Genomic DNA, 23661 nt, shown 5'->3' on the forward strand with positions numbered 1-23661 from the left:
GGTTTGCTTTGGTTTGGTGGCGATAGCGGTCGGTCGCTTCGGTCGGGCGGGCGGGCTGAATATGGATATGGCTAAGTAAGACGGATAGAATTATACCGACAGATAAATAATATAAATTATTTTTTCAGACTTATTTTCTTATTCTTGTAAAAGTGTTCGAAAAGGGAATAAAGGAAGACATTTTTTTTGTATCTTTTTCTCGGGTTTTTTGTTGTTGTTTAATACTTTTTAAGGAGTGAAGAAAGGGTACATGGTGTGTATGTACACAAGACAGACACAAGGTGAAATGAGTTTAATTCAGTTGAACTTTTTGAAAAGGAAAAATAAAAGGATTATAAAAATCAATTAATTTCTTCAAGAGAAAATATTAGAGTCATGTGTTCATTTGGTATTTTTGTTCCACTCTTTTTTTTTATTTTGTCGAGGTGAGAAGAAAGTTATTGGAAGGAGGTATTTTTATAACGATTTATTTCTCAATGAAATTTGTTTGTATTCATTTTTTTCCTGATCAATAATAATTAGTCAGTTAAATTTGTTTGTGTTCCATATGGGGTGTAAGCCCCAATTAATCGGTTAAAGGTCTTATTTTAGAAAACAATAATTTATTCCTGAGCCTTAAGATTCGCGAGTTGGTTTTCAATAAATTTGACCAATTGTGTTTTTTATTAACAGGGAGCTTGTCTTCTATTCACCAAATGTTTGATCTTGTCAGATTGTTTTCTGTTAATTTTATATGTTCAGTGGTTGCTTTTATTTTCGGTTTTTTCTTTGAAAAGACAAGAGACACCAGAAAAATCCGGCTCGAAGAACCAAAAAGTTTTCCAGCATTAATTTTTGTCTGTTTTTTGGCCCTGCATTTTTCTTTGAGTTATTTATTTATAATAATGTTGAGATCCTGCTTCCAACCTAGGCTTATTTTAATAATACAAACATTAATAATTACTATAGCTTTGCATTAGGTTAGGACAACATTAGCAAATATTTTAAAAATATGTTGGCTAATATCACACAAAAACAAATTATCTTATCTCATTCAATGAGCTTGGCAAATGATAAGAATAATGCATGTCTTTATGAAAATAAGACGCTTTTTAAACGAAACTACAAATAATAGATTGAAAAAACTCCGGAAATTGTATTCAAGTCTTCTTAAAAAGTTAAATCATATCAACACCCAGCGGGTCATTATTGAACAGTGCGTTGAATATCGATCATCACTACACCTTCTGTTCATCGACTTCGAGAAGGCCTTTGATAGCGTTAAGAGGGAGTATATCTGGTTAGCTTTACGGAGGAGAGGCATCCCAGAAAAACTAATTGCTATTATGAAAGCAACATATGATGGATCCAAGTGTAACGTTCTGCACTATGGTAGGCTGACAGGTGATTTTGAAATCCGCGGCGGTGTCAGAGAGGGCTGTATTCTGTAGCCAATATTGTTTTTGTTGATGATATGTGATGAACTGCACTCAGCTCTGTCAGGTAGCGGAGGAGAATTTTGACATCCTATTCAAAGCACTTGGATTACGCGGACGATGTTTGCTTACTTTCTCATAGGATCATGGATCTCCATGAAATGACAACAAGGGTGGAGAGAGAAGCACAAGTTGTGGGGCTGAAAATTAATTCCTTCAAAACAAAAATGATCGGCCATTTTCTCAAATAAATATTTTCTTGCAACCGGTCTAAAAAGTGGAGCGCTTTTAATACCTTGGAAATATCGTCTCCATCGAAGGTGGAACTGAACAAGACATCATCTGCGCATCGGCAAAGCAAAAGCGGCGTTCGGTATGCTGTCAAAAATTTGGAGAAATAACTCTTATCAGCTTAAGAACAAAGCTACGACTGTTTCGCACAAATGTCGAATCTGTGCTTCTTTATGGGTGCAGCTCTTGGAAGGTTACTTCAGCCATAAAAAGAAAGCTGCAAACATACGTAAATAGAAGTCTTCGTAACACCTAACATACTGAGGTCCTTCATAGAAAGACAGGTCAGGAACCTATAGAATCATTAATATGAAGACAAAAGTGGCAATGGATTAGACATACGCTTCGAAAAGGGAACGACTGCATTGTAGGCCAAGCAATGCACATGGCGCAGGACAGTGGTAGCTCACACTCGCTTTAAGCTGTCAGTACCTTTTTTTGTTAATAAGTGAGTGACAAAGGTTGTACAGATAGGATATTTGTACATTTCTTGATACAAATTTTCAAACCATTTAAAAGTTAAAACACTGCATTTTAACTGACAATTTCCTCACAAAGTTTTAATCTCAAAGAATTAATTTTTGGAAAAATTAGAACTCGATTTAATTTCTTTCTTCATATAGTTCTGCAGCTTTAGAACTTTAATTTGCTTTATATAAGAGCTTACATAAATTATACTCTAAAATCGGTTAGTCTAGGATATCGGTTTAGCAATGTTTTTAGTTCTCCAGAAAACTGTAGTTTAAAATTCAATGCCTAGGACATTATGTCGATAACTAACATCCAATATTAAATGTTCCATAACTTCATGGACATTATGACCAGAAAACGATGTAAAAAGTTCCCGTATGTATCCCTTAAAGAAGACAAATTATCGGTTTGGACATTAAGTTTAATTTGTCAGGTTTATAGATAAGAGCACGTGTATTTTAATAAATATTTAAAGAATGTATCTTTCAAGCCAATTTCTTCACATACCTTTCATTTTCTGGAGAATGCCTTTCTGAAGATTTCAGCTCTTCAATGGCCCTAAAACAAGAATTGCCGAAGAAAATATTTCGGGCTTATTGCATTCTGATGATATCATACTTTTATCGGAATCCCCAGACCAACTCCAAGAAATGATAGTCAAACTTGGAAAATATTGCGATACATGGAATTTATCAGTCAAGCTTAGCAAATCTAATATAATGATCTTCAGAAAAGGACACGAAAGATACTCTAGTTATGAAAAATGGAAATACCTCGGTGTGTCCATAACAAGTAACCTTTGTATGAAAAAACATCAAGTTAAAACTTCAGGAGACGAAGGCGAAGTATAGAGACTATATAGTAAAGTAAGTTGGAGTTTAATCTGGGAGAATCAAACTACTTCGATGACAAGAACTCAACGGATATGATTTTTACAATTCTACGAGCCAGAGGTGAGATACTTTTTCTGAACCTCACAGACCAGACCTGCCTATCGAGTGCCAACTCTGCAGCACCCATTAAAGAGAGAATATCGGACATTTTTAGGATTGTGTCAAATTATCGAAGAAATTCGTTGAGACATTTTTGGGAAGAACAAATTTGAAGCTGAACCCTTAATGGAGCAAAAGGCTCCACTGTTTCAAAATATATCTGTGGAAAACAACAGCGAAGACCTTAAGAATTATAATAAAAGAAATCCACTCCAAAAGTACACAGCATAATTGTCACCTTGAAGTACAATGGTCTTTACTACTATCTCCTAAGATTATAGGACTTTAGAAACATATTGGTGATTCCAGGTTACAAGAAAAAGTGTCAAAAAGATTCAGTTGAAAAAGGGTTTTAATTTGTTGATCTAAATTCTAAAGCAAATTGCAGCTCAAACAAAAATTGATAGACAAAAATCCAAAATCTCAAAACCAAAATCTTAAGTTTTAAGTTCTATGAAAATGTTCAGATGTGAAAAAATACTGAAATACTTCCAAATCGATTTTCAAATTACTTTTAAAACTTCATCAAAAATTTGGCCGTAAGAGTCTTTTAAACAAAACTTAAAAATGTTTTCAAAATTGACAAATCTAACCTTCGTATGAGTAAAAACATGTACAAAAAATAGAAATTAAAATGGGATTATCCTAGAACGTAAAAATTATATATATCCTTGAAAATCTATCCTCATAAAAAGAATATTTAATGAACTTTTATGAAAGACAAGATGTTAAATTTTGAATGCAGAAAATCTTTAATTAAACACATTTCTCCACAGGCCAAGCTAAAGCTAAAGCCAAGCCAGACAAAGCCATCAGACAGTCGTGTATGATTCAAACAATCAATATAAAAACAAACTATATAAGTGTATATAGGTAAACGTATGTATATGTGAACAAAATAAAAGTTTCTCAATTTATTTTACTCAAGTTCTGAATATACATAATATATCTTTAAATTTATCTTTGACAAGAGTATAAACAAAAAGTAGATTATTTATATTCCAAAAAAGACTGAACGACACAACAACGCAACGCAACACAACACAACGCAAAAGAAGAAGAAGAAGAAGAAGAGTGTTTTATCTTCAAGACATATGGTAAGATTGTAAAAACCGTGTACCAACCAAACCAACCTCACATACATTCCTACTTACCTTTTTATCCCTTTGTTCCTTGTGGAAAGTTCCTCGTTCTTGTTCTTGTTTCCTTTATTTTTCTGCTTGTATCTTCAGCGTTATGTTATTATTATTATTATCATCATTATTATTATATTTTATATATTTTTTTGAATCCAGATATTGTGTTCTTAAAATTAAAATATGCCTTTTTTAGGTTGCGCTTCTTTGCGCTCTGGCACCATAATAGGATCTTGTGTCAAACATACAATATTTTTAAAGAAAAAACAGAGACATAATAGAAAGGTAGGTTAGGTATGAAAAAAGGTACCTTATACCTATCCATCCAAACTTCAGAGTATTATGGCTTCGTCCATGTTTTGTTGTTGTTGTTGTTTTGTTATTATAATGGCCTGACATGAATGTGATACATCCCAGAAAAACATACAAAAAAATAATAATAATAAAAGGAATGTCTTCGCACCTTAGTTTTCTTATTGGGATAATGCAACAAAGACCGTATTACTTATTATAAATTACAAAATATTATAAGCTGCTATATGTGTGTGATGCACCATATGCAATGCACAGGCACACACTTCTTTCAGACGCTGGCTGCTCGTTATTCTAGATAGCTGAGTAATGACTTTAAGATAGGCCAAAACAAATAAACAGTGGTGTTCAAAAGACATGATACACAAAATCGAAGGTCACCATTATGTTCACTGATTTCCTTAAGTTTTGCAATTTGAGAAGCAATGAAAATTGATTTAAATTTAAACCCATTGTGCATTTTTATTATTCCTTTATTTCATTTTTTTACAATTTTGAATTAAAATAATATATGAACATGGCAAGATGGCGGTCTGCCAGAAAATAATAAAATAAATAGTTGATAGGTTTCCATTAGATTTCTTGTCATACAAAAAAATATAATTTGTTGTTTAACATTCGCTCAATCAGAAAAAAATAAATGATCTTTTGATAACTATTAGTTTTACTTTAAATTAAGTTTTTATAAATTCATATTATGAATTGTTTTAGAAATTTGTAAATTAATATTTTTGAAAAAACAGAATTAAGAAAAAAAAATTTAAAATTTGTAAAGCTTCTTCGATAATTTAAGACATGGTCACAAAACATGAAGAGATTTGTTCACCCAACGGATGATGATTGATGATGGTATATTTAAATGTTGAAGATATATAATTTCATCAACTTTTGCGATAACATGCGAAAAGATATCTTTCCAGTTATCTATGTTAAACTCAGTCAATTCAAGAGAAAGATTATGCAACCAAGGAAAATTTAGTCTATTCCTTAATTGGCGATGCTTCAGTTCGCAAAAGAACCTTCATGATACATGTGTGAAGATTCGAACTTGGTTAACTCATCACTCTTGTTAGAAAATCTGCATGGAATTTCAAATTTTTAACATAAATCGGCGCAATTGCCGACTCAACATGAATTGCATAGGTTGGAGTCGAATTAGTTAACCGAAATAATCTTTTGAAAAAGAGGCGTTGTATGAACTCAAATTGTTCAAAATAGGTGTGACCAAAAACTTGAATTCCGTAAGACAAGCAGGTGTTATTGGTTGCTTGGAAAACTCGGTACTAAATCCTTAGCCTATGTTTTTGTTTGAAAAGAAAGTTGGCTACATTAGAGCTACTTTAGCATCTTTACTCTTACGCTGAACATGTTTATTGAAGCTCTCGTTAGCAAACATCAAAACTCCCAGATATTTGAATTCCTGTTCTATTCCAATGGGTTGGTTGTTAAGGAACCACCTTTCTTCTCTTAACCTTCTACAAATCCTTGCCTCAAATGGCATTATCTTTGTTTTCTCTGAGTTTATTTTAAGGTCCTAGATATTGCAGTGCTTTTGGACCCTATTGATTTGTAAGTGGAGAGAAGATCGGTTATTCGCTAGCATAAACCAAGTCATAAGCGTAAAGAAGTATTTTTATACTAATATCAGTATTTTTATACAAACTCCACCTGGTAAATTATCTGAAATACTATCAATGTAATGGGCACACAAGATTGGGCTGAGGATACATCCTTGTGGAACTCCTGAACTCGTTTGAAACCTAGGCCCCATCCCAAACTATTTTATAAGTTTTACATCCAAACATTTTCGTTGATATTTAGAAATTCTCTAGATATACCAAGTGGGCCATTTTGTAAATGAGAGCTTGTCGATTGTCGGTATCAAATGCAGCTTTTAAGTCGATAAAGCAAGCATACATCTTCTCTTTCTCTTAGCCCACTGTATATATTCTTTGAGCGCCTGCTTCACTAATAAAAAGGCAAACTATTGGATCCATGATTTTATGAAATGGCAAAAGATTGAACGCATTCGATAACAAAATAAATGTAAGTGAGAAGTTGCATGTGATAAGACTACATTACGCTCAAACTTTTGAAACATACCTAAACACCTAGCTGCCACTATTTGACATTTGTTAAATTACTTGTTGTTTTCTTCTACAAAAACAAGGAATAAGATTTAAAACTTAAAATAAAATGAAAAAACTATTAATAATCAAACAAGCGTTCAATTTATTTTTTGAAGAACGAAGCTGATGATTCTGATGCTTGTGTTCAGCATTAAATTAGAACAGTTTAGTTATTTTATAAAAAGCTCATAGAGAATTCCTTGAAAAACGTTGAAACAAGTTCAGAACGAAAAAAAGGAACACAAATTTGAAGCTCTTATCGCTTAGTGGAGAAATGAAATACAGTTTTTTGTTTGAAAGTTCAGTGCCCTTTTTTTCTTTTGTCTTAAAAATTTGTGATTTTCCCTCACCTTTGATAATAGCTTTGAAGAGACTGAAAATATTAATAAAATAAAACCACAGTAATTTTGCTCAATAGTCTCACAACTTTATTGTCATGGATACCTTAGATTTGTCAAAATTGATATTGAAAAAATGACCACTACTGTCAGATGTCTCCAACAAATACATCTGATGATTTGAAACGTCATCTACGATCTACCAAAGGCTGATAATGACGTTTCTCACGACATTTGCACAAAAAATTGTGGGTTAGGTGCTTAAGAATAGATCTAAATGACATTTTTGGAAAAACAAACTGGAAAATTGCTCAATACCTTAATATGAACAAAAAGCCACTTGGGTTTTTTTCAGTTCTTAGCTTGAATAAAAGTTTGGAACAATTCGCTTGCTGTTAATATTCTAAGATTTAACAATCGCTAAGAAATTAAATATTAAGTGCGATAGAAAAGTATTTCTACATCTGCCTAGTGTCTAAATTCTACGTCATTCAATTCCAACTTTACTTATTCAAATTTATGAGTTAACTCCAAATCTCAAACCTTAGAAAGATCTCACTCTAAGAAACTGAACGTGAGTGTGTCCAATCAGAACAACAGACAACCCTTTTAACAGTAGTATCTAGCTTACGATTAGCAATCATAGTCCTCTCAAGTATGAGAAAAATATCTTGAATATTAAAACAAGTCAACAAAAAATAAAAATGTGCCTGGGCTTAACTTACGATTTTTGTATTCCTTATAGGATAGAAAAATATCCAAAACCGCATTAAATTTTTCTTTTGCTGTGTTGAAAATAGTTACACCGTTTTAGGAGCTTAAAATAGTAAATTTGATTACTTTGTATTAAAAGGAGCTGTGGAGCTAGGAGGATTATTTACAGAAATAACTATAAAGACATCAAATTTTCGAAATTTTGAAATGTAGAATTTGTATTAAAAATATTCGTAATACTATTTTGGTTATAAAGGGTTGTTGAATTTTGTTTGTATTTAACTTTTAAATGTAAGGAATGAGTGGAAAATTTTAGAAGTAGTATTTTTAAGACAATTTCATTTTCTACAATTATGTCAATTTTTCAGCAAAGAATCAAAAATGCACTTGTTATGTCAAAACGCAAAAATCCATCGAGTGGATAATTTAAAAGTATTTAAAATATTATAGGATTTTGTAATTAGTTAAAGTCTCTGTTTTTTTATTGGCAATGATGAAAGGGTTTAAATAATATTTTACAGCTGAAAGCTCAGGGCGCTCCTGCTGCTAATTTTTCATTAATTTGTACATTTATTGTTAAATTAATAAATTATAATATTTTAAGGAATGTTTTCTATTCCTTACCTGTAAGATTAATTGTTTACCAATGTTCCATAAAATACGCTAACAATTTATTCATTTTTAGGCTTCTACTTTAAATCTATTGAAATGACTGACCTTAAAACAAATCATCAAAATCGTTTCTTTCATTCTTGAGTTTTTGAAAAATTCCCCCTGGTTACAAAAGCAATCTTTTTTTCTAAAAAATAATTAAAATTGAAAAGTGTAATTAAATACTTCGAAGTGGTGGGTGACTTTTGGGTCAGATTGTTTTTTTTTTTTAACATTTCCAGCTAAGAATTTATTCTTCTTCTTAAGATGCTATGTTTTATGAAAGAAGTTGAAAATAAATAAATGAATCCAGGAGCGGAGTGCGAGTGTGGAAAAGGGAACAACTTCTGTCGTAAAGGCAAGGGATTAGTTCTTCAAGAAAGGATGGTTTGGTTGGGTTGAATTGGGTATGAAGAGTAGACGAACGAAGGATGAGTGTGCCTGTGCACAAGGAAGGAGTAGAAGTTTTGTTTTGTTTTTGATTTTTTTTTCACCGAAAGAAAACTAAATAAATAAATACATTTTAAATTTATGATTTTGGGGCAAGAAGGGATGTGGCGCATTGATGCTGGGTATTCTTTGAACTCCGTAACCATAACGACAACAACAACGAGCAGAAGGAAGGGATTTTGTTCCTGGATGCTGCCTGAGAGCTCTGAGGCTCGGTATATGTATGTACGAGAAGGTACCTTCTACACCTTCTACATCTGCTATACGTGAATGTTGTTTTTATTATTTATTATTTGATTTTTAACTTTTATACGCAACTTACTTTTCTCACACACATTTTTCTGTGTTATGTTTAGTTTTCTTATTTTTGTTAATTTTTATTTTTATTTATTTCTCTCTAAATTCTTTTCTTACTTTATCATATTTTATTGAGATTCATTGGTGGCGCGGTGCGGTGCGGGCGGGATTCGGCGGCTGACGTGCAGTGGTAGGGAAAAGGAAAATATCTTTTAAGTTGGTGTAAACACAACGTGCAAGATAGCGGGTAAATTAAAAGCGGTATTCGTCGTTTTTGGTTTTTCTAGTTGTTGTTTTTCTTTTTTCATTCATTTTTCATTTTAGTTGAATTGAGAGACATACACATGTGGTATTTTTCATCGAGGAAATAAATAAAATGAAAAATAATAATAATTTTTTTTTTCAGTTGTTGTTGTTGTTGTTGTTGTATGCATATTGCTCCTTCTTATTTGAGAAGTTGATGAATAGGAGTGAATGAATGGAGAAATGGAAATGGACAGAGGGAGGTCATGTTGAAGTATCTGTTATGGGTATTGCAAGCATCATGAATGTAGTTTCTACATTTATATGATATTTATTTTTCCATCTGCATCCAAAAAATCTGACGGGATTATGTTAAGTGGGATACATCACATATAAGTTAAGTACCTATCTATCTGTAGTTATGTAGACATAGATACAAAGCTTTTATAGCTATTTCTATTAAAATTGTTTGAAGAAAATCGGTTATTCAACTCAATAAATGAAAAGATGTATTAATGATCAAACCGCGAAGAAAACGAAATATTTTATAACGTCATTCAAAGAAAAAAAAACCCTTTTGTATAGATAGTTTTTTTTTATAATAGATTTTTTGTTTGTGATACTTTGCTTATGTATAGAAAACTTAGAGTTTACTTTAAATTTTTCAAATATTGACAAATAATATTTTTTTAAATGCATTTTCTTTTTAGAGAATAAATAAGTATACCTTCGTTTAAAGATGCACAATGCACATACAACACGGAGAAGAGGTACTAAATATTTGTCTAACTGATGAGATCAATTTATTTTTCTTATAGGTAGTTTGGGATGGCTTTTTGTGGGAAATGAAAATATTTATTTTATTAACAACAATATGTTAAGTAGATGTATATTTCAAATGTGTGTCTATCATCGGATAGATAGATAATAAAATAAGAAAGCCCATTGTTTAATTTTTGATCGAAGCTCTTCTTGGTTTTCTTGAGAAAGTAGGTAAAACAAATATAAGAACTTACAGAAACATTAGGGTTTCTCAAGTTTTGTTTTTAAGAATTCTTACTTTTAAATTAATTAAGATCAAATTATTAAATAATTCGGTTTTATAGTCAAAATCTTGTGTTTATGTCAAACCCTTTGGACAATTTTATGGTTAGCGATATTTTCAATGACAAAAAAATCACTGGTTACACTGGTCTACAGCGAAATAGTATTCGGAATAATTTGAACTAATTTTGACTTGTCTTCCAATGCTAAATACAAATTTATGAGTAAAAGTCAGTTTTAAGATTAAGTTTTTGCGATACTTGCATTTTTCGGATTTATTGAATTTTGCAGCTTGCATTGTATTTACGTTGGTTATTTTGTTGCCAAACACTCAAAACAACACCCTATAATATTATTTTTTTTCTAGTACCAAAATTAACAATAATTTTTTAAAAATAAAGATTAGAAAATTTAGATTTCAATAAAAATTGAATTTTATCGTCCTTAATTGGTTTTGGAACTACCTGCACTGCCAGCCACTAGAATAAGGCTACACATTTTGCAGTTGACTTTCGAATTTTAGACCTTTTTGAAGTTTATACCGGAAAAGTGTACGAAGCATAGGGTTTATTGGAAACGAGCGTTGGTATTTCCCATGATCTACCAATGAACTACTAAAAGTCCGTATAAAATGGTGCTTCACTTATTGAATTTATTGCGAATACTTCCTTGCCGGAGTTTGCTTTTGCCATTTTGGAAAACTTGTGTATTTTGATTTATGCCGTTCTTTGCATTTTGTTCGAAAAAATAATTGACTAAAAAACTAGCAGTGATTCTATCCTCATTTCATTTGTTAATATTGATAATATACTTAGGAAGCTGGCAACTAATGGTAAATATATTGTGGTTTAGTGTTCTATTATGTGTTTTTAAGTGTTAAATTTGAAAAAAAGTATTTTATTAAAAAATGTCACGAAAATTTGTAAGTAATCCCGACAAATTTTGTTACATTTGCTGTGAAGTGGTCTTTTGTAAGCAAAGGTGTTCCATATCGCCGACAATAAAAGAAGCCTATTCCTACTCCATATTTTAAACAAAATATAAAACATCAAAATAAAAGCTGGGTTCCGCATTTCTGTTGCAATCCATGTGCGACAGGTTTAAGAAATTGAATGATCATTAATCATTTCGTCTAGCAGAACCAATGCAGTGGCGAGAATCCACTAGTCATGCAACGGATTGTTATTTCTGCCTCACCACTCATGTGTTTGTAAAAGGCAAGAGAGCGATCTTCAACCGATTCTAAAAAGCCCTCACATTGACGAAGAAGAAACAATTTCTCCAATGTCAGAATACCAAGTACCTAGCACATCATCACAGCTGAATTGAATGATCTTGTTAGGGACTTAGAATTGCCCAAGAACAAAGCAGAACTTCTAAGCTTGAAGTTGCAACAAAAGAACCTTTTAGGAAGGGGTTTGGTTATAAAATATATATAACGACAAAAGGAGTTCCAGCGATATTTTGAAATGAAAGAAAGTTAAATATGAGGAACACCAATGGCAAATCTGCTTAAACTGAAATTAGGCTACACAGAATTTTGTTGCTTCATCTGTGAATGGGACAGTCGTGATAGAAAACAGCATTTTATTAAAAAGTTGTGGCCTAATAATTAGTCGCTTCAACCTGGGCAGAAATGACCCTCTAATTGATCTACAAAAGGTGTTACTTCCGCCATTGCATATAAATCTAGGACTCATGAAAAACTTCCTAAATTTAATGGACAGAGAAGATGGAGCTGCTTTTCAATACCTTAAAATTATAATTGAAATTTATTTGAAATACATGAGAAGTCAAACAAACTTATTGTCAAGTTTAAGGTTAAGTGTAGTTAATAATTCCCAATAATGTCCTTAGACATAAGGACAGAACACTTTTGATTTTTTTTTTAACGATAAAAGATTTTTTGACGCTTTCGATAATTTGGCTGAAGTGGATCGATTTATATTTGCGAACAGTTTCAGTTTCCTTAACAGGATCACCGAACGTTCCAATTTTTTCTTTGTTAAATTTTTTGATAAATGAAAAAAAAAAATATAAGTGTTGTTAACGTAATATTTGAACCAATTTACCAAAATGTTAAGGCCATTCTAACAAGTTTTTAAGTTTATAAGATAATTTTTGTTGCTTTCAAATCACAATCCTACAATTTCCTAAAATTTTACAATTTAAATCACAAAAATGTCTTCAATAGCTTTTTATTGACGAATACCCTTAACATGTTTGAAGTTTAAACACAGTGCGTGTTTTAGGAAAATAGGGAAGGATTAAAGAGAAGATACCGAAGCACATTGCTCTTAAGGTTTTGAATATCAAAATGATAGGGAAAAACAGAGCTGGATAATGCATTCCACATTCTCGATGTGCGGTTAAAAAAATAATCTCTGTTCTTGACAGTACGTCCGAAATTGAGCTCAAGGTTAAATTGATGTGTATTCTTAGAAGTACGAGTATTAAGCACGAGTATATTATTTGAGGGGGGAATGCAACTGGGTAATTAGAACACTGTTTATAAAAATATCGGTAGAACAACGAAAGCATTAATTCTATTATATTTTTTTACGAACTTGAGACTCGTTTAGATACACAGTTCCACAGTTTTTAATAAAATAGAATCCGTATTTTTTAAGATAGGAATAGGATTACAAATTTGTATTAACTTATACATTTATAAATATTTAAAAAAAATTAAACTAGTTACGTTGCATTCAATCTTGTGATACTAAATGTTGCGACGTTTTTTTGCATTCACTTGTTTTCTCCAAAAAAAGGATTGTATTGTTCGCAACTTTTCTACCATTTTTGGTTAACATAAATGGACTTGAAGTTGTGAATTTAGTCATCTTACAATATAGTCGAGTGATTATGTTAATTGATTTAGAATTTTAAAATAATTGTAAAGTTTGTAAGCATTTTAATAAAAGCTTACAATTTTGTTCATGTTCTAAATTAATTAGTTAAAATAGTTTGGGAGAAGTGATTTGGGCGTTTTTCCTGGAAGGACTTTAATAGCTTAGCAATTAATATTTTATAGTTTGATTTTGAAGTTCTTTCTTCTGAGTTGATGCTAAATTAAGCCTTTTTTATATTCAAAATTGGTGGTTTGAAACATAATGAAAAAGAAATTGGGTATTTCCTATTAGGGCTTTGTTCTTTGTAATGGCAGCTGTTTATATCTTAAATTTAGAAACCATTACTTTTTTTTATTTTGGACATTATTCCGCCAGGTTATTTTATGAATAAAATAATATAAAACAAAAATATTAATATAAACAAAATTATACTCATGTCTTATCTAAAAAATCTTAGTTAGAACTTATCAGTATCATTATTAAAACAATTTTATAAAAGCCTTGCAGTGCCAGAAATCAGATGAAGCCGTGGATATTACTTTTTTTGTCAGATATAAAACCAATGGTCCCTGGAAGAAGTGTATGGAAAATTCAATTTCTATCAACACAAATATCAGAAGAAAACAGAAGAAACACTTCGACAACTTTTCTAGCGAACCTGAAGATTTGCTTTTTTAATTTAGGCAATTTAGGAAAATATTACTCGGGATCTATAATCTACATTTTCTAGATCATTTAAAAAAAAAAGAGATATGTTAAAAAAATAGTTGTAAATTTTATTTTGATTCATAGTTGGCAACCCTAAGTTGTGGCAGCTCTTTTTTGTTGTGTTTTGAGCTGATTACGATGTGATGTTTGGTACTGCATGAAGGGAAGAGTTTCAATATTATATTTTCTATATGTTTGTTTGTATTCTTTGAATTTTTTTTAAAGATTAATTTTCTAAAAGTTTTAAAAACCAATTAACATATAAATGCTTCTTGTTTCCGTTTCTTCAATTGCACATTTGCATCAGCAGTGATACAAAAATATTAAAAAGAAAAAATTACTTCGTTAGAAGATTTTTCAATCTTCTTTAAACATTTTGGCGGTAAAACAAATTCGTAGCATTTGTTCAAATAATATCAATTATTTTTATTATATTTCTTCCATTTTTTTTTTCTTTAACAACCTTGTCCAATAAATCAAACAATCGTTTGAAGAAGAAGCAACATCACACACACCACACATTTTGTGGCGGTTTGCCGCTTGCTTGTAAATTGTGAATTGTGATGCCGCGCTAAACTAATATGTTCTTTTTTTTTAATAAAGAAAACGTCAAAAGACAATCGAGGAAGGAGAGGGAAAAAGAAGCTATACACAAAATGGATAGAATCGAATCGAACGATCATCGTATTCGTATCGTCGCATCGCTACAAGAAAAAACAAACTGAACTTACCCGCTCCTCTTCACGTATCATTTCAGCTATTCCGGGCTTTATTTCCAAATCGTCAACGTGACTCATGCCCATGGCGGCAGCGGCCGCGGCTGCCGCAGACAATCCGATTGGATCCATTTGCGGACCACCGCCACCAAGTGCAGAGAACGCGGCTGCTGCCGAAGCCGGCGTGAGTGCGTTGGACGGGTGTGCAATTTGTTGTTGTTGGTGCTGATGTTGATGTTGTTGTTGTTGTTGTTGTTGTTGATGTTGGTGTTGCTGCTGTTGTTGTTGTTGTTGTTGCTGCTGTGGTTGTTGCTGTTGCTGTTGATTGAGCGATTGCTGCTGCTGTTGTTGTTGTTGCTGGTGCTGATGTAAAGACGAAGAAGCTGTCAAAGACGACGATGACGGAGGAGTCGGGGGAGGCGGTGCGACAGCTTGTTGTTGCGACGGATTCGGTGTGACAGATGTCGGTGGTGGCGCGCTGCTTGTTCCAGTAGCCGTAATTGTCGCATTTGACGATGACAGCGGCGATGACATGTCGCAGCGATTTTCATGCGCCAATTGAAGCCCACCAACGGGGCTAGGCGCCCCATATGGTTCTCCCGATGGCCAACGTCGCTTACGCACGTTCCGTTGATTCTGCTGCTGCAGTAGCTGTTGTTGTTGTTGCTGCTGCTGTTGTTGCTGATGATGCTGCTGTAAAAGTTGTTGCTGCTGCAACGTCACATCAAGCTCAACCCAGTCACGCGACAGGCGAGGTTTTTTCGACGCCAACTCGGGCTCAATGAATGGAGGCGGTGCCGAGCATGATGAATCACGAGGATTAACATTCTGACTACTGCCACTTGTCGTCGCCTCTTCACTTCTCCGCGGCGGAGCACTCGGGGTCGTCTGTGCCTCACTAGCACTACTACCACTATTTTCCCCGTTGACGTCAGCCAAGCCTCTTACTTTCAACATTTCAGCGATCCTCAGCAACGGACCGATCTGATCTTGACTCACGTTAATCTCGCCCTTGTACATAAAATCCACAATCGCCTTCAACTCGGGCCACTTAACGTCGCGCATAATTATGATGGGGTGCTGACAGGGGTTGTCAATGAACAACGCCTGGAAGTAGGGGCTGCATGCCGACAGAATCATCTTGTGCGCCTTGATCGACTGCCCATCGCAGGCCAACGTTACATCCACAAACGACTCGTTCTGCAACAGTTGATCGAAGACGCTCGTCAAGTTCGTTTGATAATTATTCCAACGAAGACAGAACTGCTGATTTGGTGGGGTTGGGGTTGGTGTAGCCGTCGCACTTTGGGGCGATGAAGACGGAGGAGGGGGGTTATTATTGTTATTGCTTACATTAGTGGTAGACTCTGGAGTTGATGGGGGAGCCGGCATCATTGGCGGCGATAATACTGATGATGAAGAAGATGGCTTGTAATTTGTGTTGCTTGTCGGAGTGGCTATAGTAGGTGGCGAACCCACACAGTGATGTGGTGACGAAGACGAGGGCAGAGGCATCACCGAAGACGGTCGCGGTGGAGGCGAATGGTGACCCGCGAAAGGAGTCAAACAACGTTTCTCTCCCGACGACGATAACGATGATGATGACGAGGGATGCATGTGATGCTGTTGTTGCTGCTGTTGCTGTTGTTGCAGCTGCTGATGGTAGGGCGACGAAGTCCGTGACGCCGCCCGTGGGGGCGGTGTTTCAGTTGACATACCTAATTAGATCGTAAACAATAGATGGCGCTTAAAATATATCTGTTCACTTTATCACATCGCACTAGTTTCTTGTATTTTGTCATTTCTCATGGTTCTCAAGGCCTTGTCTGCTGCTGCCACTAGACCACCAACCGACAGACTCAGACACAAATCTCATCGAATCGCAATTAATCAACGGTTTCTTTTTTCGCGGCAAAACAAAAATAAACAAACAACAATCATTGTGATCGCGTGCGTTAGTGTGCTTTGTGATCTCTCAATTAAATTTTTTTAATTCTATTTGCTGCCGGCAGAGGCTTGACTCAGCTGCTACTACTTCTGCTTTTTGGCCGGCGTGGCTAAGCGTGGCTTGGCGTTGCGAGGTGCAGCACGGCACTCGCTTCTAAATAATTAATGACCAATTAAAAAGCTAAATAACGAACTTAGAGACGCAGAGACGTGACACGAGTTATCAAATCAAATCAATTGACGTGTGGTAAGTTAGGTCGGTAGGTAGATTGGGAAGGTATTGGTAAATTATTAGAGATACACTCGCAGAATTCCACAAATTCGCTCATCCGTGTTTTTTGTTTTTTGTTTTTGTTGTTTCTTTTTTCTTTTGTATTGTATTTTAAGGAAACTAATATAAGATCTTTGAAAAAAGTGGGAAAAACTCTTCCCAGCACGACGAGTGTCTGAATTTGACTGAAATGATTTCGCACATTTTGATATGGCAAAACACTCGAATTTAATTCACCATCAATATAAAGTAGAGACACACAATACCTTCATACCAAGCCAAAAACAAAAAGTACACGCATGCTATAAGCTATACCCTCTATAATAATGTGCCCCAACTACACAGCAACAACAACAACAACAACACAATAATAACATTGCGCTCGGTTCGCTCGAGCTCAACACATAAACGAAAGCGAAACAGTCAGTACTCGGCTAGAAATGCTCCCCCATTTCCATTGTATCTCTGTGAAAATTGTGGGCTATGAGGTGCTTGATATGGCTCTTTTTCTGCTGCTTTTACTGCTTAGGCTGACTGCTGCCCATCATCAGCGAAAAGGAAAACGAATGAAAAATAATAAAATGAAGGGCGGAAAGAGCTCTTGGTTTTTAGAGAAAACTGCAAAATTTTCAAAAGAGAACCAATTCCAACGTTAACGTCAATACCAATCTCTCCAAACCAAAACACCAGCGACGACATTTTGCATTTCAAAAAACAGTTTTCCCTCCAAGAAAAAAAGCGCCAAGTTTTTCAACAGAGCGGTGCCTATGTGAGTGGGTGGTGGTGAATGACTGATGCTAGTGCTTGGCTGGTGTCCGGTCAAGATGCGCCATGAATGCTCTTATAAGAAAAAGAGCTCACAGCTCACCAAACATTTTTGTTTACTTTTTTAATTCTCACTTCGTTCTTCATCTCATATACACTTTCACATCATCTCTGAAGGCTGAACTCTGAAAGCTGAAATGGAACTTGAAGTCTTCCAATCTCAATTCCAAATTCCTATTTCCAAACACAAATGTCTCTCTTTACAGTTAGCTTCAGTTCTAGAGAATCATGAGGACCGTTCTACCGTAACGGAACTTGGAACATTTTTCGAATTGAAAAGAGAAATTTCAAACAGTGACTCTTTTGACTTCGTTTTGACTTCATTTACGTTCTCACTGACGGACGACGATTTGACGCGAATGGGGAGAATGGAGCATGGAGCTTGTTTTCTCTTCTCACCGAAAATATATCAGTGGTGGCAGTGGCGGGCGTTCTCTTCGAGACTCCGCTATACACGTAGTAGTTGCATATTATTGTGATGATGGGTGCTGCGGCTGCTATCGCCGCTTGTTTTCAAATTTTTGTCCGTTCCTCTTTTCGGACTGTGTAGTTCTTTTTTGTGTGTTTCTTTTGCATAAACTTCGGTTATATTTCACGTTAGTGAGAATGTACACCCAGAATTTGCACATGGTGTTTTTGTCCATCTCTCGCATGCATTGGAATGGGGTGGGGGGCTTTTGGGCTTTTTTGCGCGCTTCATACTCTCCTACCGTTGTTACGGTGCATATGATGGGGCTCTGGGGTTCCGAGAGTACGGCATTCGCCTTTATCTCTGTGTTGTGCTGTTGATAGTTTGATAGTCCGGCCCCCTTACCAATATTATGCACTGCGTTCTTTTTTTGTTGTTTAGTTTTTTACTTTTGATGCATAGACTTTCATGGGTGTGTGTGAAGCACAAGAGTGTATGGGTATGTGGTTAGAGAGCTTGAGAATAGAGCTGAAGCCCATCATAGAAAATAAAAATAAAACACACACTTTTGTTTGGAGGTAATATAAAAATAAACACAAATATAGAGATTTGCACAAAATACCTAGTTTTTGCGTCCTTTTTTTATTGGTTTTCATAATAATATGATGTCACAAATGGAGGCGGTTACTATTTTTTGTTTTGCTTTGTTTGTTGTTTTTTTTTGATTTGTTGTTGTTTTTGCTTTTTGTTTCACTTCTAGTATTTATTTAGATAATTCAATGAAATTGTTTTTGAAGTGCGCTTATAATTACCTGTTTGTGATATAATTTAGAAAATAAATTATTAATTTTTGTGGAACTAAACAATTCGTCATATCGCATGATCAAGTCGGTGTTTTGTTTTTGATTTGTTTTATTGAAACGTCAAGTAAAAGGAATGTATGTCTTTAAATACAGAATTGTAAAGACCTCGTTTTCTTGAAAATTGGCATGATCGGTGAAGGTACGTACAGATCTGGACATTATAATCGAGTTTTAAAAATTCAATTTTTTAATGATTTAATTCATTCTTCATTTCTTTCAAACTAAAAATACCCATTATTTATAGTTAAAATATAACTTAAAATATTATTAATTCATAAATGTAAAAAAAGGGAACAAATTTAGTGGAATTAAAAATAGATACATAGATTAAAAAAAATTAAATGCAAGCTATTCGGGATTTAAACATTATTTCAATATCTGCTAGAATGGCCCTTAACTCAAATTAAAATATGACATCTGTTGGACATTGAGTCAAATGATCTTCGGCATTTTTCAATTGAAATATTGTACCACTCCTGTTGAACTATCCCTTGCAGTTCGGCTTTATTTTTTGTTAAATGTTTTCCCAACTGCGCATTTTAAATCTCAACCATAATGTTCTATCTGACTTAAGTAAGGCGATTGGGACACTCCTTAGTACACATTTGAGAGGCATTTTCTCGACCGCAGAAGGCATCGTATCCTTCATGATATTCAACTTCATATTATGATTGATTCTACCCTCAATTAAATGTATTGGTCCAACGCCATACCAAGCCCCAAAATATGATACTCCAGCCACCATTCTTGACACATTCTGCCTCCTTCTGGCCCACTCCAATCAAAATGATCGTGGGTTAATTTAAACTCTGTTCCTTAGGAAGTACACCAATCTTGCGATCCTTTAACAAGTCTTCTACAAACAGTTCTCAAAATTATTGTAAGCTGTAGTTTGTTTTTATTTCCCTTAAAGACTTGTAAAGATCTTTTTTTGAGGTGCAAATGATCTTTCACTCTTATCTTGGGGTTGTTTTGCTTGGTTTTTCCAGCTGTTTTTTGGCTCTCGGCTGTAAAATTGCTTTGGCAATCAACTTTAGAGATCTGCTTATTACTTTGGCTATTTCTCTCAAAGATTTTCCCTCACATCTTAGAACTTAAATGAGAACTTTCTCTTTTAGGGAACAATGCTTACCGCGTTCCATGTTTTCTTAAGAATTTATTGTAATATTATTGAAATAATTTAAATTTATATTTTTTTTTATTTTATAAAAGTAAGAAACAAAATCAAACTAATGTTTTTGATACTTTTTTTAAATATTAAGGTCTGTGTTCCAATTTGTTTCTATTTTTATTTCCATCAACACAAAAATGATCAGCCTCGAAACCCGACCATCTTCTCAAATAAATAGCTTTGAATAAGACGTCATCTGATCCATCGGCAAAGCAAAAGTGGCGTTCGGTATGTTGTCGAAAATTTGGAGTAATAGCTCTATCAGCTTAAGAACTTAGCTACGACTGTTTCGCACAAATGTCGAATCTGTGCTTCTTTATGGGTGCAGCACTTAAAAGGCTACTTCAGCTATAACAAGAAAGCTACAAACCTTCGTAAATAGATGTCTTCGTAAAGGATTTTCTGGCCAAACCGTATATGAAATGAGGTCCTTCATAGAATGACAGGACAGACCAGGACCCTATAGTCTCTATAATACGAAGCCGTAACTTGCAAAGGATTATACATACGCTTTGAAGCAATGCAGTGGAATCCGCTCACACAAGCAGGAAGAGGAGCTGGACTACCGAGAAGAACATGGCGCAAGACAATCGAGAAAGAATCAGCGGCACTAGGCAAAAATTGGAGGAAGCTGAAACACATCTTCGGAAACCGTACACAATAGCGCGTAGGCGTGGTAGAGGCCCTATACCTCTTAAGCGGTTACCAACAAACTAAACAGGTCTGAGAACCTTAGTAAGTGAGTAGTAGAAACAAAGTTTTACCTAAAGAACGGTTCATCTCAAAACAATCAACAAGCCAAAAATAAAAATAATAATCTCCAATTTTGATAAATTGCAAAATATTATGACTTTCGTATGCAAAATGTTTGATCCTAAAAAGAGATCTATCTATAAATCTTATTTTAGAGAGAAAACGATTAAATAATTTGATGACTTAAAACATTTGCGAAAGAATCATATTTTCATGAAAGAAACAAATTTTATCATTTACTAAATTTTTCCATCTACAATTTTCTCAAAAACACCTTTAAAACGAAAATATAGGCCCGATGTTTGGCCTTCTTCTTAGATCTCTCTCTTATCTTTATTCCTATAGAACATTTTTAAGGCTTGTTTTGAATTTTCTCTTATACAATTTGAAATATGATGTGTCGTGATTTTTCTTCAGTTTTCTGCTAATTATTTGTGTTTTAACTTTAAAGCTAGAGCAAGCAAGATCAGCTCTTGAGAATGATCTTATGTTTGCAAATTTAATAAACTAAACCGAATAAAGATATTGACAATATTTGAATATCAAAAATTGATGGGAAATCATATAGATATATTTATTTTGGCCTTTTGCACGATCACCTGTATAATCGAAAATAAATTATAGGCGAAATTTTGATAATTTCTTTGAATTAATCCGAACAACATCTGAAGAAAAGGCTGCATTTCTTCATGAGTTGTTATTTATAATTATTTAGTATCTATTTAGTATTTATAGTTGAAAACGTGTGATACGATTAGAATAATCAAGAACCGTTCAAAAAACAAAGAGAATAACATTTTTATTATTAAACATCTATGAAATAAATACAAAAACGCGTATACGCCTGGTGTGCCATTTTTAAAGAGACGTAGAAAATATGAATTGAATTGTTGATAAAGTTTCAAGCATATATTTAAATTTTGTTATTAACATTATTATTATTATTTATTAAAACAAATTGACAATTATTTTAACTTTTCTTTTCTTTTTTTTAATCCAAATCATAGACAACAACACAACATGTGCCGCGATCTGTGAAGTTCCACAATAATAACACTTAACACATCATCCTGAATTTGTATCCTGTAAAGTTCAAATAATGTTAGTGGGTTATGGTACGTCTGGAATCAAGCCCCTTTTAACTGATTCTAAAAAAAACACAGAGTTCAATTAAGGTATGTCACAAAAAATTAAATGTCTTGGTTTTCTTTGTTTATTCCATTTCTAGGATTTAAGATAATTTTGTATTTCGAAGGTGAAGATCAATTACAAGATCAAAACTACACTATTTTAAATTTAGATTACAGAAATGCTATAATTTTAAATTAGAAATACCATAATGCACTCTAAAACATAATAAACTGATCTGTCTTGAAACCCATAATTTGGGTCCATATAAGTAGCTCCACAAATTTTGTTTTTCTTTCAGATTAAGCTTATTTTGTGTTCCTTATTGTTTTTTCAGATATTTTTAAAACAAAATCGGTTTGAAATTTTTCAACATGTGTCAAAAACTTTCCAACAACTTCAGAAATAAAAACAGTTGAATTTTAAAAATTTTACATTCTTTCAATTGTCACTTGAAATTCAGCATCCCTGAATAAAACTTTTATTGGCAACAATATTTTCTTCCAATTTTTAAAATAAAAATCTTATTGACAACATATTTAAGTGAATGAATTTGTCTTCATGTTGGAAACCTTTAGATACTTATTCATGGTTCATATTTACAATTGGCTGTAAATTAAAATATTGGCAGATCACTTGAATGAAATGTTAAAACTAGCAATTCAAGCTAATCACGTACATAAAGCAGCAATTATATTCAAAGACTGAAATACATTATTGGAACACTTAGGCGTATACTTACTTTTTTATTTTTAATTTCAATGTTTATTACATTTTATTTCATATGTGTTTAACAATCCATTTCACGCTAGTATTGAAGATTCTTTAAAAAAATGAAAACTTTTAGGTTTCTTGCATTGATTAAAATTTGATATCATGCCAATCAATGGCTTTCAGGGTTGAATAAGGGCTTTGGCTCAGAACCGTCTAGTTTTCTAAACTAAACTTTATTTCATCAAGATTACTACTTTTATAATAAATATAATAATAAAATAATAGTATTGATAATAATAAATATAAAAAATATTTAGAAATATGCACAATCGGCCTTAGTAAATAAATAAATAAATATAAGTAACTATGTTTTGATTAGATAGCAAAACAAGCATGACATATCTTTTAAAACTATCTCTTGAACAGAGTTGAAATATATCAATCTAGTGTCACTTTGATGCAAAGAGATATGGGTTCATTCCTACTGTAGTTGCTTCTAAAAAATTCATCACGTAGGAAGAAAACCATACGGAGACTTCTGCAAGAAAAATACAAATTAATACATTCAAGCAAACAACTTATGTGGTTACTTAAGATATCTTTTACCATCATTACTGAAAAATATCTCCTTCTTAACTCAAGCGTTTCCATACCAAAGAGCTGACACCCTACAGGATATAGAGGTCTATTAATACTCCAATTAAGCTTACTAAAAGCATATCTAGTGAAGGATTTCTGCACTCTTTCTATTCTTAAGGAATGAGGTTATAGTACGGATTCCAAACAACACTACAATACTCAAGATTTGATCTGACAAAGGC

General features: G+C 33.4%; 1 protein-coding gene across 1 annotated transcript in view; it reads right to left on the reverse strand.

The window, feature by feature from the left end:
- LOC129948400 (protein bric-a-brac 1) overlaps window positions 1-17376 on the reverse strand; it is a 206839-nt gene extending 189463 nt beyond the window's left edge. Inside the window, exon 1 of the mRNA XM_056059394.1 lies at window positions 14775-17376. Within this exon, the coding sequence (XP_055915369.1) occupies window positions 14775-16475 (1701 nt within the window). The 5' untranslated portion in view covers window positions 16476-17376. The remainder of the gene's footprint in view (window positions 1-14774) is intronic.
- Between the last annotated feature and the right edge of the window lie 6285 nt (window positions 17377-23661).

This window comes from Eupeodes corollae, chromosome 2, assembly GCF_945859685.1.
Source record: "Eupeodes corollae chromosome 2, idEupCoro1.1, whole genome shotgun sequence".
In the NCBI taxonomy this organism is placed as follows: domain Eukaryota; kingdom Metazoa; phylum Arthropoda; class Insecta; order Diptera; family Syrphidae; genus Eupeodes; species Eupeodes corollae.